At 33.0% G+C, this 15,240-nt stretch overlaps 2 protein-coding genes across 12 annotated transcripts in view; both read right to left on the bottom strand.

Annotated features, from left to right (window-relative positions):
* Positions 1–15,240, bottom strand: part of LOC118280709 (uncharacterized) — a 184,268-nt gene that overhangs the window by 98,440 nt on the left and 70,588 nt on the right. The gene's annotated exons all lie outside the window — the stretch shown is intronic.
* LOC118281898 (uncharacterized) overlaps positions 796–15,240 on the bottom strand; it is a 28,245-nt gene continuing 13,800 nt past the window's right edge. For 6 of the 11 annotated variants that reach the window (XM_035602685.2, XM_050699221.1, XM_050699222.1 and 3 more), the window contains exons 3-6: positions 9,276–9,332; positions 6,192–6,306; positions 3,154–3,336; positions 796–1,976 (exon numbers count right to left, since the gene is read on the bottom strand). In XM_035602685.2, the coding sequence (XP_035458578.1) occupies positions 1,603–1,976; positions 3,154–3,336; positions 6,192–6,306; positions 9,276–9,332 (729 nt within the window). In that variant the 3' untranslated portion in view covers positions 796–1,602. The remainder of the gene's footprint in view (positions 1,977–3,153; positions 3,337–6,191; positions 6,307–9,275; positions 9,333–15,240) is intronic. The other 5 variants (XM_050699225.1, XM_035602689.2, XM_050699223.1 and 2 more) reach the window with 1 other exon arrangement.

The following is a 15,240-nucleotide window of genomic DNA, read 5'->3' as shown; positions in this document are numbered from 1 at the left end:
ATCTAGGTAGGTACTCTAAACTTAAGTTATCAGAAGGAATAAAAAAGAAACTCTATTTTTAGAAGAAAAAAATACTTACTATTTTTACAAACTGCAGATAAAAAAATATACAATGGAAGTCAAAGTCAATTTCAAGGTTAATCATTAAAAATGAGAATACAATAGAATAATAGTTTTTGTGATCAATTTGCTGGGTTTAAAAGATTAGTTCCGTAATAGACAATAATACGGATAGATTGTAGGTATAGATGAACTATTAGACGAAATAATGTCGTTAGTTCCTTGACAGATAATAATACTTAATCCTTATTTAGAACAATGAAAAGGAAATAAGATTTCCTTCTGAAACTCTATTACCTTTACCTATAAAGCAATTTTCTTTCTATTATTGTTTTCTCAGGGATTTTTTATCTTTCCTGATTTCGTTAGTTAACGGAAGGGGTCATAGTTGAGCAACGTGTTCCTATATCATATCCTGGATGGGACAAAAATTGCATAAACAATGATTTTTAGGAGTAAATTGTTTAGCGGCATTATGTGCCGTAATGTGCACCTTCGGGGATAAAAGACGTGACGTTGTGTTGACGTTGATTTATTTGATTTATTATAAACAGTCCCTTTAAATATCTGCCACTCCCTAGGTCTTCTCGTGTTGCCAACTTTGATTCCTATAAAAATTAGACTGTACCAACATAGATACAACATACATAGATAATCTCACGCCTGTGCCTATGGGGGTAGGCAGAGACTATAGAATGCCAATTAAAGACTGTACCTTTAAAATAAAATACAACATAAGTTTTCGACGTACTTTATTGACCTCCACGTACACAATGCTGTACACATCAAATAAATACAACTTTCCATAAAAATATGTTACATTACATTAACTTAAATACGCCATACGTAATATTAAAACCGTTATTTTTATCGACTAGCAACATTAGTCTATTTTTAATTTGTTTTTTTTTTTAAGAATAATATTTTTTTCCATTTCTTATTTTAAATACTATATACGTATGTAACTCTCGTAGTATTAATTAATATTGTATAACAATTATTAGAAATATTTTACACTCTCTAACACCTAGTACATTTACTTTGTAAAGATAATTAAATATGTCTATTTATACTCTATTTAATTACCTACAACAGATCTTTGGTTAGATATTCATAAATTACAAGGCACTATTGAGTATTACATACACTTATTTCATTAATAATTATCTAAAGTATGACTAGGACTCGACTAAGTACGTATGTATACAAAATATTATAAGTCTACATTTAAAATACAGCTAAAAACTAGTCATAATCCATAGATGTATCATTAAAATGCTTATTTCATAAATAATTAAATAATATTATTCGTAAATTTCTAATATTTGATCAAGAAACTGCACAAAAAGAATGGAAAGACATTGTGCTGTACTTATTTGTAAGTTAAATATTTTATTAAATAAAAATCTAAACAAGATCCCACAAAGACATCAGATAGAAACGATTAAATTAACATTTTAAAGAAAATTTCCAAATAAAAACGTGACATATCATAAATAGTTTGGTCTTAAAATTATTTAACAAGAACGTAATTAAATAATTTTAAAAATCCGTGTATTGTATTGACGCACCAACGCCATCTAGTACGACTGGCCGGTAGTAATCCTTCATCTCGCCCCAGCCGCGCGGCGCTACATTGAAGTTTGGTCCAGAAACTAGCGGCAATCTTGGGCTCTTTGGTGAAGCATAGACATCATTTAACTTGGTAGGTGCCAATGGGACAGGAATATCTATATTCTGTACAGTGATCGTTGGAGGAGAGATCGGGAACGGCTCCATCTTCGGCAAGTTGCTGGAGTGTTTAAGCGCTGACTTGGGATAAGTTTTCTGGTTGCGTAAACTAGATGGCGGGCGGTACGGTGTGTCGTGGTTCGCAACTGGCGTCGGTGTGGAGCAGGCGTTCGATGTGTTTCGACCTGGAATAGACAAAAGGAGAGACTTAAATGCTGTAATTTTAAATAGTATTTGTGCATAAAATATTAAAGTATGACCAGACTGAAACCGAAATCGTTTGTTAAGCTGTCGCGTTTGCAACTATTCGACTTACTTATAATATTATGCAGTCTATTTGATTTACAATTAGACAATTAAGTAAATATGTATATTTTGCTATCATTAAAACTATACAGTTTCCTAAAAATTGTAGACTACCTACTACCTAAGTTTATTATTATTAAGTTTATTATAAAATTGTGCTCATACTTTCATAAAACCCTCTTTACGTGTTCTGAAAAACGTTAGCATTAGCGATATTAATTGTAATGTCACTAGATTGAATATCAACAGATTTGCAACATGTCCGATGAAGACTAGGCACTCTAGTATTATTAATTAACATTCTGAGACCTATAAATAACGCGACATGTGCGCGAGCTCGTCTGGCCGCCGACCAAGCTGTCAATATCAGCTGCTCTCGTTAATATCTGACTGGCAGGTTACAATCATTTCATATTTTATGAAACATTGAGTTTATCGTGTAAATTGAAGTGATTTTGGAGTAACAATATGACATGCCATAGGATTATGTTACAAGCCAGTAAAATGATTCTAAATGTCTTGATTGATTAATTCGTCACATTTGCGGTAAATACAATTTGTGAGTTGTTTTATTTTATCCAGATCTGTATTAATTTATGCATGTAACTACATTACATTTTCTTGTGTAAACGGTTGAAGAAAGTTTAAGTCTGATCAAATAGTTATGTTAACAGTTATGTTATTACTTAACCGACCAAACTCTAATCTATGCGTGTACTAATCAATGTAAACTAAATGATTTAAATGATTCAGATTGCACCTATACATATACAATGTAAAGTGTATTTCGTCTAATAAGTCCTACTACAAAAATGATTTTGAAGTGGTCCTCAAAATACTTTAAAAGAGTGGTCTTTAAAAGATACCTCTGAGTTTGTTTTGGCATTTCTTCTCAGAGTAGTCCGATAGGAAATGCCGGCCTCATCTAGTTATTTAAGAGATTGATGTGTGAAAGAGTTACATTGTAACCTATTTGCAAAAATAAATATCATTTATCATTAGTAGTTGAAATAAGTATCAATGTTACAATAAATACAATATCCCAAAAACTCGTACCTCGTCCTTCATGCACCCACTTGACCGATCTCTTCTTCCTGTTCACGTACATGCTCTGTCCCCTGCTCATGTGGTTGCTGGAGTCGCTCAGGGACTTGGAGATGGCCCTGGCCAGGTCCATCTGCTCCTTCACTGTGGGGTGCACTCCTGGCACGTAGAATGCTGATGATGCGAATGTTTTCTCTGAAATATAGACATTTTGAGTTTAGCGCCATCTATCGAGCAATGTTATTAGTGACACTGAGTTATTGTAGAGAGATTGAATTGTTAGTATTAATTGTGATATATTCAGTTTTTATTATACATATTCACAATAGATATATCTCCAGTAAAAATAATTTAATAACGCGATAATACAAATTTTATTGTAAGTATTGCCTATTACGTAACGAAATTAAAATTCTAAATAAGTTCTCTCAACTACGTCGAAACAATTCCAGAAATAATACAACAGCAATCAGTATTGACCAAGTATTCTGGAATACGTTGCCACTTCACCTCAATAGATGGCGTTACCTGCAAGTTGAGTAGTCGGCCTAAGAATAGGCACTAGAATGGGTCACTACTATGTGTCTAAGAATAGACACAGTCAGGTGAGTGGGCAGCATACAACACTACTATCGTAATAGAATTGAATACGTATTGTGGAAACCGAAGAAGAAAATTACAGACTCAAGTTTCAAAGACAACGCCTACAATATAGTACTTAGCAAACTTTACTATAGATATCATCATTTAGCAAAATCATTTGACTAGGCTAGAATACAATTTAGAAGTTTTCACCATTAGCACGACGGCGTGCGACTTTATCATCATCATCAGCTGAAAGATGTCTACTGTTGAACAAAGGTTTCCCCCTTAGTGAGACGACTAAGGGAGAACTTAGTGCTACTTGCGACGTGCGATTTCAGTCAAGAAAATAAAGGGATAAGGAACAAAACTGATGAAAAGAGCCGTTAGTTAAATGTACATAATAATATCTCTACCTACTTACTCGAGGAATAACAAGGCAATTACATGACTTATTCACTAAACAGAGAATTACTTAGAACATACTTCTATTCGACCTTTAACCCGATATGAATAACAAAAACATCTGCTTCCCCTCAAAATCTAGGTCTCATTGCCAAATCTAGCTTTTAATGACTAAAACACTAATCAGAAAAGGTCTGACAAGCGTGTGACTCAGCCGCGAATTGACGCAAATCGTGCACTACCACCAAAACAGTTGGCGTGGAGACGTAGACGTCATGTCGAACAATAGAACGAAACTACTTCATGCAAATGTTGTGCTCCCGAAATAACTCGCATCTTTGGGTAAAGGACGCTCGTTTTCTCATGGAAATTAATACTGATATGATCTGAATACGTTGAATGAATTGTCTGTATGTGCGATAACTTCGTATGGTTATATTATAACTTTCGTGAGACATACTAAATTAATTATTATGTTTTTCGGCTTACTCGCGTAATTATTTGACTATTTTCAAGCCATGCAAGAGGATCATATTCATTAGCAGCATTTCGCGACATCCGATGCGGCAACTCTCGCGTTGCTACTCCTCGTAGCAACGATTATGTAGCTTCGACTAGTTGAAACTAGTCGAGTTCCTCGTTAAAGAATTACGTGAGTAAGTGTAAAACATAACTTTGTAAATGAATTGCTTTTACACATCTTTATCTGCGTAATTCTAAAGAACAGTCACTTGCATATAAAATTATTATAACAGGTTTTTACACAAAATGAGTAATAAGGAGTTCCAAAGGTCTCTTTGGGGAAAAGAGTTCGCCATTTGTCACTGGAATGGAACACAAAACGTGCCACCGGTCTCACATTTTCAATGCGCAAGTTGTACCGAGTACGACACCTAATCGTGACTGTCGCAATGAGGTGTCATCCTCAAACCACAAGCAGTAATAATGACAACTCATTATCTGTTATATAGGAAATGCAAGAGAAGGCGTCCTTCTTGTCTTCCATATGTAAGATATAACTTTTTTTTGAAATGAGAACCGCCTTCACGTGTTCAAAAGCGAAACTCATTTTTTGAAATGAGAAAAACCGAACTGAAAGAAAGATAAATTAAAGTTGGGAAGACATTTCGACCAGTTGGGAAGACATTTCGACCTATAAAGCAAATACAAAGAAGAGGTGTCACAACTGGATTTTCCTTTAACTTTAACATAATGTGACACTTTACGGAATCCCGTGACAGTACAAACCACGCCCCTCTCTATATGTAGTTCACTTTTTTATTGAAACCATATTGATCATATTCGTTTTAATTTCATTTCCACTGCATCTGTAGAAAGACTATCTTCTGCAAGTACACAATCTCCAATGGCGTACAACAACAATCATTGCAACAGATAAACCTGATGCATCCCCAAAATAAATCAACTCAACAGTCTAAAATCCCATAACAAAATTAAACGAGAAACACCATTGAAGAATGAGGAAACAGTTTACGGATATGAGTTCAGACCAGTTAACCTACTTACGATATTTGATGAGCAGTTTATCACCGAGAGAGAAAATCATCAAAAGATTTCAAGACAGTAAAATATCGTCTAAATATAATACTCATATTAATCATTTAGTCTTGTGTTCAAATTGACGGAAGTGTATGTACATTGAGAGTGCTGAGGACACTAATTACTGGTAATAAACAATAACTATATGACCTTTATATTTAATTAATTAGATCTTCTGCTCTGATAGTCCTTGCCAGGCTTGTTAGTTTATTTCTGATAGATTTAGAACTTGTTTGATGCTAAGAAAGCTCAAATTATTATTAAATAAATCCTAAAACAATAAATCCACTTGAAAATCGACAAGCTTAACATTATTATGGAAGCAGACAACTATAAACCAGTAGATTTACGTAGAAATTATGTTACTTACATGTTAAATAGATATTCATTATTTTAAAGATGAATTACCAGACGTCAAAGACTAATAGTCAGTTCTAGTGGTAGAAATGACGGTTGTAATGAAAAGAACGGTCAAAGCAAAAATCAATTTCTTAAAAACTTACCAAACTTGCGGTCCTTCTTGATGATATGCTCTTCAGCATCAGGCGCTGGTGTGAAGATCTTGTTCAGGTCCACCTCTTTGTCTCCTAGTAGAATAGGCTTGTTTTCCATGTCCTCCTGAAATATTACGTCATTATTTACAATATTGTGTGATTATGAATGGAAAATATAAAAATGTGACTTTTTACATTGAAATATGTCGAATACAACGAATGCTCTGGAATTATATGCAATTTGTAAAGGAGAGTAATATGTATGTAAAACAGTAGAATTACTTTAATAGACTGATTTAGAATAATATCTGTGTATTTCTGTCTTGAAACTTTACGTTTCCGAAAAACAATCTAGAATAGTAATAGAATCAAATAATAGATGGCAGTAGTATCGCATAGAATCTTATTACTGAATTAATGTCTCTTTAGGGAAAAAATCTGGTGAAACTGTACAAAATGTTCTGGTCTGGATTCGAACCAGAAAACTGTTGCATTTGTTGCATAAAGTAAGTTGATTACTAATCGCTTTGAGAAAGCATACCTAATAAAGTGTGGAGGCGTAGTTATGACAAAATTCTGAGAGATGAATATTACACATGAAATTATTTTGTTTAATAAATATGTGTAATTGGCAGCCTTAGTCACTTTGATGACTATGTCCTGAAAATCTAGGTTCAGTAATAAAATACCTAGTCTAAAGTAGAGAGCAATTATGTGCATAACAGAAGTCACAAATGAAAGAAGCACAAGTATAACTAAAAAATCACGGTTTTTTTGGTACATGAATGGAGAAAAGCTCTAATAGTTTCAGCGCATAACAGTATCTGAAGCGGCAAGGTACCCTTAGTACGAGTTTGCTTTACGTAGTTATGATACCAAGTCAAAGTCAGAGAGTCAAAATCGTTCGGGCCTCAAATAGACCAGGAAGGTTCACTTTTGAACGTCAAAGCAAATAATAATATTAATAACGTCTGTCTGTCGGTCAGTCCTCTAGTGAAGCTATTTGCTCGTTCCAAAGTGTAGATTCCTATGGAGAAGAACGAGCAAGAAACTCCATAGGTTACTCTTTTTCAATCAGATTTACAATACAATTCTTGGTTACATTGTTTCGATTACTTCAGCTATGTGAGAACAATGTAAAAACTAATATACAGTCAAAGCGACAGAAAAAGAAAATAACCTTTAAAACGATAAAAAATAAAAGATAAAGTATCTTAGTTTTGGTGGTTTACTGAAAGTTTCAGCGTCTGTACATTGAGAGATCTTATGAAAGCTGTTTGTAAGAAGGCAAATATGTACATTTTTAAATTAATCGCCATTTCTGTGTACCTATGCACCATAAGACGGTACTAGGTACTAAATGTAAGAAAAATATTTGTTAGTCGCATTAAATTGTTATTCTAAGGCAAAATAGTCAATTATTTCATGTTTCTCTCTATCTGAAATCTGTTTATTGTTAACGTAGACTGATGACTGTGGATGAAGCGAATGAAGTATAAAAACACCAGTCTGATGTTTTTTAAAAAAATCTTAGAGATTATCGGATGCCGAATCGCCTTACAGGAACATCGAATGTCGGTTCGATAACAGGTAAGGAGCTTTATTTCAGGAATTTTCATTCATAGCACAGGGCGTGAAATTGTCTTCCTTCCACGATACTCAAGCACATGTATAAGAAGATACTTATTCTCTTACAATAAGGCTAATTTAATGCAGCTTAACCGACAAGAAAAATGTATTTTTATGTAAGCACCGTGACAGCACCTCTGCATGTTCCTTGACGGCACTATAATAGGCGTGAAGCAGTGTCATTGAGCATTTTCTTACAAAAACTACAGCGAATACGTCACTCGACAATTTGAATTTACAATTTTCAGCTTCAAAACATGACGAGAATGTTTATTCTTAGCCCCAACGTGCGGTAGCAATCATTCAATGTTGCCAGCATAATAAAACGGTTCACGGAAAACAAAATGGAAGGTCGTTCTTATCTTTGATGGTTTATAAAGATGGAATTAGAGCATTAAATATGTGTTTTAGTGTTCTTTTTGCAGGTAGATATTGCGTGGACAGGCACACACTGAATATTTTTGTGTAGCACGGTACACGCACGCATTTTTTTGTGGGAAGTCGAGAAATTACCATATATCTGTTGTAAAAGTGGTCATGAAACTCTTGGGTTCGATTCCGATTATGAAAACAGAACGGGAAACTATGATTTCCTTCTATTTTCGATTTGAATTAGATTAAATGAACATCTTAAATAACGAACTCTATCAAACGAATCCTTAACATAACTGTCAAAAACTACACGTTACATTCAAAATATGCATTCTCCTACGTTTGTTGAATTAAAGCTATGATGTTATGTTATATTTATCTTGTCCTTGGCTGTAACATAGTCTGCATGTTGTTCATTACTCAACCACATTTTCTATTAAATATTTGGCTCCCGGCTCGACTTTGTGAGTGAACGTAGAGAAGTAATGCAAGTGATTCTTAGCTCACAGTTCAGAGACTCAGTGGTATGGGATTATGTGCCTTATTGCGATCTAGAATAGAGTTCTTGATTGTGTGTGCCTGTTTCTATATGTTAGAGGGTAGATGGTATTGCCACGTTGCGTAGACATCTTTTTATTGAAGGGTCTGGGGTTACCAAAGCAAAAATTAATTGTTTTACTTGGTCCCCAAGATTTTGTTTTCTATAAAGGCTAAAGTTCACTGTATAATTTTACATGTGGTTTTATAAAATAGTGAAGAGTGAGTAAATAATTTTGTCATATTTCATAATTGACTATTTTGCTATAATTATTTAAGATTAAAGTTTAGTAATAAAACAGAAAATGTTAGTAAACACAGACAGATAAAGCGAAAGCAAGATATACAAAATTAATACATATAAATAGTTATTAATAAATAAAATATGAGTTAGTATATTTATAAAAAAAAAGAGTAAAACTCAAGAAATGTTTTCTAAAAATGCTTTTTCTTTTTTGGTTTGGTTGTTTTTTAATGATTATGGTATTTATTTACACTGGTAGCACTTGAAACTAATGTGTCTATGTTTTGTCTATGATTGTCGGCTAGTCTTACAGTGAGACAGTCCATGGGCTCCGCTAGTTCGGTGTCCCGGGATATTTCTGCATCGTTCTGTATATGCATAGTTTTATAATATTAATTTATTTCTATATTATTTGCTGAGATAACATATTTTTTTCTGTTTTATCGTTTTTGGTTAGTATTTTACTTTTACTTTGGCATTGTTTTTATTTTAATACGATTTTTAATTGTTGTTGTTTTATACAGTTGTCGTTTTTTTTTTTTTCAGGGCAATAAAGAACATTTTTTTTATTAGTTTGTCAAACAGAGTAGTTTGCTGGTATTTGTAATAGCGCTGTGTTGGTATGAGGTTCACAATACAATTCTTGATTACATTGTTTTTGAGTTTAAGCTAATTATTTATAAAAATAAAAACGTAAGATTTGTAAGTAGGCTAGCAGAAATGTAGAGCTGTAGTTCATGCCAAGTATATTTTGTATGTGCTTGATAAATAATTTCTATTCGTAAGTAAGTTATATGTACTTTATTATATATTTACTTTAAAGATATTCAATTTTTTTTTATTATTACGTATTTTGTATAATCGCGTTCATTGTCATGTCACACGAAACCTAATTTATTTTGACAATCAATTTTCCGCTTCGAAAAACAATCGAAAATTAAGAAAAACCGTCCTCTACTCGTAACCTTAATTTCAGTTATTTTCTGCAACCAATTTTATACTTATTAACCGTGTCAATAAAGTGTAAAATCGATTGGAAAGACATTTTGACGTAGTAGTCAGATTTGGCGGTTAGCCAAATTGCGCAGGCGACTCTTAACGGCTATGAAAATTAAATAGAATGACTTTTTTCAAGGAATCGAGGCCAATGGGCTTATTACTAGTTAAAATCTTGATTAGTTTATAGTTTTATTGGTTTAGTTCTAACGGGTTTTTAGTTTAACTCAAGAGATATTTTTTTTAAAATCACTTTGTTAGAAAACCTAAAATATTTTCTACCAATTTTTCGACATTTCTGTTATTAATCGTAGCTCATTGTTCAGTTTTATCACTTAATATCATCACCTTTTCTTTCCATTCTGCAATAGTCGGTTAAAAAAACGTTCGTATTAAATATTCAACAACAACAACAACAATCAACTTCTTCTTCAAATAAACTTCACCAATTTTAGTTTTCACTTTTCAAAACTTCTATTTTTATACATAATTAAATTACATAAGAGCTTTGTTTGACCAGTATAAAAACGAACACGTCTTATATACGACACGCGTCTACAATAAATAATATCAAGACAATGTCATGTCACACTATATACTTGTATATGACATATTATTATGTTTGGCAACACCATCGTAAGGCCTAGACACATTTATGGACGAGAAAAATTATTTATTTGATTGCTGTCACAGTTAGTTGCCCTTTATAAATAACTAGCGGACCCGACAGACGTTGTCCTGTCTACACGTCTTTAATTTGAAAATTTGTCGGATCCAATGTAAAACATTCCAAAAGTAACAACTACTAATACAAAATTAATTAAAAAAAACATTGTCCAGAGGATAAAATTGTGAATCTAAACCATTCTCAGATCCCCTTGAATACACACAAAAAATTTCATCACAATCGGTCCAGTCGTTTAAGAGTAGTTCAGTGACATACACACTTACAGAAGAATTATATATATAAAGATAAATAAGTAGCTAGTTACTCTCGCGCGGTTTGAGTCGCTGTTCAACTGCTACTGGTCATAGCGCGATGTTTTATACAAAGATATTTATTCAAACAGGACCAGTATTTTCTGAGATTAGCGCGGTCAAACAAATTGAAAAAAAAACAAACTTCAGCTTTATATTCTAGTATATAGTATATATGTAGAAGTTTAGATATATAGTATATCTTTGAGTCACCTAGATATATTAACCTTTTAGAAGATAGTTAGGTTATTTCTTAGTTGAGTAAGTAGTTCTGTGAAAAAGGACTTACGAATTTATTAGTTTTCTTAAACTTTAATGTTTTATTCATCAAATAATTGAACATTTCAGAACAAGCTATAAGTATTACAAGTATGTACTCGTATCTACATTGGAGAAATATGTTCATAGATGTTTTTCCATTGGTAAGATGAATTTCTTGAAAGATCTAAGGGCCCTGGTCAATCTTTAGATGGGTGACTGTATCAAGTATCCTCCTAGTTTTCTAGGTCTACAATGAAACACTAGTACTTTCATTCTCTGTCTGGTTATAACAAGATTTATCAGGCTTAGAACTTAGTCATGCCTTAGTATAGAAAGTTCATGTCCTAATTACCTAAACGGTGAAAGCAGAGATGTGTAATACCATCGTCATCACTTCCAAGGTTAAGCAATTTTTCTTTATTTCTGTCATTGTTTTTATATGACAACATAACACATGAGTAAAAAGAGTTATAACCGCCATTTATTGAGTATAATCCCCTTAATGCGCATACGCATATCTGGTAGAAAATAAATCATGGGTACTTTACGCTTTGGTCTTTGATGTCCTAAATTCCTTCTTAACCCAAACCAGACACCAATAAACTGTCCTTTTAAACGAAACTCATATTATCTCTCTGTTAACAGTGTTGCGCCTGCGCCGGTGATGTGTAAATGGGCCCTAAATAACGCAGAGGCCAAGACCAGAGGTGCGGAGTGACAGGGTTCGATGCCCGGCTAGCACAAATTCGGATCACGGCTATTTGCAGTTGTTTCTATCCTTCATTCGTTTGTGAAGTTTTTTATTGTGTTTTTCACTTTTGATTTTAATTATTGGAGCTGAAAATATCCGCTGCAGTATTTGTCGCGGCCAAACGTAGTCTAGAATTTCAGATATTTAGACTTGGATTGAGAACAACAATTTTAACAACAAAAATTCATTAAATATATATGTATGCTAACCATAGATGATAGAGTACGCCTGTCTATAAGTAAGCTATCATCAGACTTGAAGACAAACAGGCGATATTCTTCTGGAAACAAAGATTGTGTCAAAGAATTCTACTCCTTAATCCCTGAAGGGAGATCCTTCATTCGAATGGGGGAATATCCACCAAAAATCGAGGTTATTATTTGCCGTATGTGGTGGTCTGATGGGAGGATTTCCCAAGCATTTTCACCATCCAAAGAGGAGAAGAACGAAGAGATGTAGCATGGAATAACACTATCAAATCTTCTTATCTTTAATTATAATTATTGTTGTAAAAAAAAAAAACTTCATTATATTTGTCTACTTCCAGTCTGTTTACTTGTATAATGAATTCTAAAATTATGGCCATAAGGTCATTGTTCGGGAGACCAGGTCAAGTGGTCTAGGTTTATTTTAGACAAGTTTGGCCTTACTGAAGGTGCGCACACGCACATGTGCGTATTTCCGAACCTTCAACCGTTTGTACGTGGCGGTATTTTGGCATACATTTTATAGGGATTGTCTTTAGTATTCGATTATATTTTAACCATATTTAAAGGTAATACTCGATTACTATGAAAAGGATTAGCCACAGAAAGCTCTACGGAGAGATGAGTGAAAGGAGGGTAGGGAGGCCTTTGCCCTGCAGTGGGACGACTATGACAGCAAAATAAATAAAGGTAGGTAATACACAAGTCTTGTTATTTTTGAAAACTATTTTTTATTGCAGTCTATTTAATAGAACTTTAAAGACTTCATATATAATGTTAAGATCCATTAAAGCAGTATATTATGTAGATACTTTCTTTTTCTATAATTTTTAGATACTCAATAGTAACACGAAGTTTGAAATTATGGCCGATGTTTCACTTAAAGAAACTTTCAAAAAAATAAATACGTATTTATCTTTAAATAGAGGTACATAAACAAGTACTGGCGTCGAAAACTAGGTACTAGACTATTTATAATCATTATCTTTATAGGATTTAGGGTCGATAGACTAAGAAAAAGTAAAACGACATTAATTGCTGTTGCTCTAATAAATAAGATAATAACCGATAAGCTATTTACCAACAATGATTACTTATTTAGCTGTAATCTAGTAATCTTCATTATGAAACTACGTAGAATTCTACTTTTTTATGAGTACGGGTATATGCTCTAACACTGGATCTCATTCTGTACCTACTTGTGTATATTTTGTATTTCTCAGTCAAGCCAATGCAAATTGTTTATCTCTTTAATTATATAAAAATCAATTGCTGTTCGTTAGTCTCGCCAAAACTCGAGAATGGCTGACCCGATTAGACAAATGGTCTTAAATTATTTGTGGAAGTCCGGGAAAGGTTTAAAAAGTCGAGAAATAAATGACTTACCGCCGTACTCAACTACAAATGACTCTGAGTCATTTAATGGTTACTTAACCCAGTCTTTAGCAATTGTTTCCGATACAAAATCGTTACTAAGGAATAGTTTAAGTAATCATTAATTAATGTCTCTGAGTGTGGCAGTTAGGTAAACCTAAAGTAATTCTTGTAAATGAAATGGTGTCGGTTCATTTCCGTGAATGATTTATCTTTTATGGACATTAAACGTGATTGAAAAACCATGTTTTTTACCCAATAGGTACATGTAATATTACTTTAGATAACAGATTACTTTGTTATTGTTTACTATAGAATTCATTGAATAATAATTTCGTCATAATCTATAGATTTTGCAGAAGAATTAGGACCTATGATAACATTAATCATATTTTTTTAAGGAAATCTATGAACATGTGTGTTTGTGATGCCGAATTGGGATTTTCAAATGTTTCGTTTATTTTCATAATTAGTTCATCGTAAATAAATAGTGTCATATCTATTATTAACATACTTTTAATGAATCGGACATAATGATATCAATAATATTTATATTATTTTTCCAAATCTATACTTAAGTAATGGACTGCGAATATTTTATATTAACTATCACTTAGACTGCATGGTTAGTGCGGTGGATGTCGCGCAACGAATGTCTTTGTGTGAATCAAAAATTGTTGTTTCGGGTCTGGGTGTCAAGTGCATAATATAATGTGACATCCACTTAGTACCAGGTACACCATGATCCCATGTAGTAGTGAGAGATCCCATGGAGGTAATTAATTACTTTATTAAGCCTTAACCATTTATCTCCTAATTTCAGACTCAGCGCTATTATTTTAAAAAACGAGTCGTGATACATCTTTCTAGATACATCGTGCATTAAATAATTAAAACTGAAACTAATCTGTTGCTAGCCGCCATTCCTCCATCCAGTTATATTTAGCTGCAAAAAAGCTACACTACAATATATAGGTTAATCGGTTCGTCTGTCCGTCTGCAGGCGCGTGTTATATTTGCAGCAGTTTCGAAACTTTCTGTGTGTGTATACACAAGTTGTGAAAAGCTTTTCTTTTTGTTAATATTTGAATGATTACTAAAATGTTCCGGGTTTGGGTACCTTTTAAAACGTGTATAAATGCGAAAGTAAGTCTGTATATTATGCTTTACCTCCGAAATCACTAATCTAATTTAGTAGTCTCGCAAACTCGAGAAAACTCGAGAACGATTGGATCGATTTTGCAAATTTTGGCCTTAAATTGTTTGTGGAAGTCCAGGGATGGTTTAAAAGTTGGAGGCAAATATTTTATTTGATAGTCGTATGTCTGTCATTAAAGGTTTGTTTTTTATTTTAGGTATTATTATGTATTATACAAATCTGTTTGTTATTCTTATCAGCAACTGCGATGTTTCATAGATATCTACCTAATTTCATGTGTTTACGTAGATTTTTTATTTTGGTTTTGGCAAAGATTAGTCACTTTTAATTTTTATAGTGATTTCACTTATTGTAAATTACGTAGGTACTTTATTTTAATTGCCTTTAGCTTTTTACTGGTACACCTATGCCTGTTTCACCACCTTCATATAAGTGCCCAATAAACTTATGTGACAGATAGTGCTTACAAATTACGTTCTTAATTCAAAGTTATCTGATACATAGATGCTATCCGGGCATTGTGAAACAAGTCCTAAGAAGATTTAACGATG

The sequence above is a fragment of the Spodoptera frugiperda genome, chromosome 16 (assembly GCF_023101765.2).
Source record: "Spodoptera frugiperda isolate SF20-4 chromosome 16, AGI-APGP_CSIRO_Sfru_2.0, whole genome shotgun sequence".
Lineage (NCBI taxonomy): Eukaryota > Metazoa > Arthropoda > Insecta > Lepidoptera > Noctuidae > Spodoptera > Spodoptera frugiperda.
Note: the sequence above shows the minus strand (reverse complement) of the source record. Positions and strands in the feature narration are given on the sequence as shown.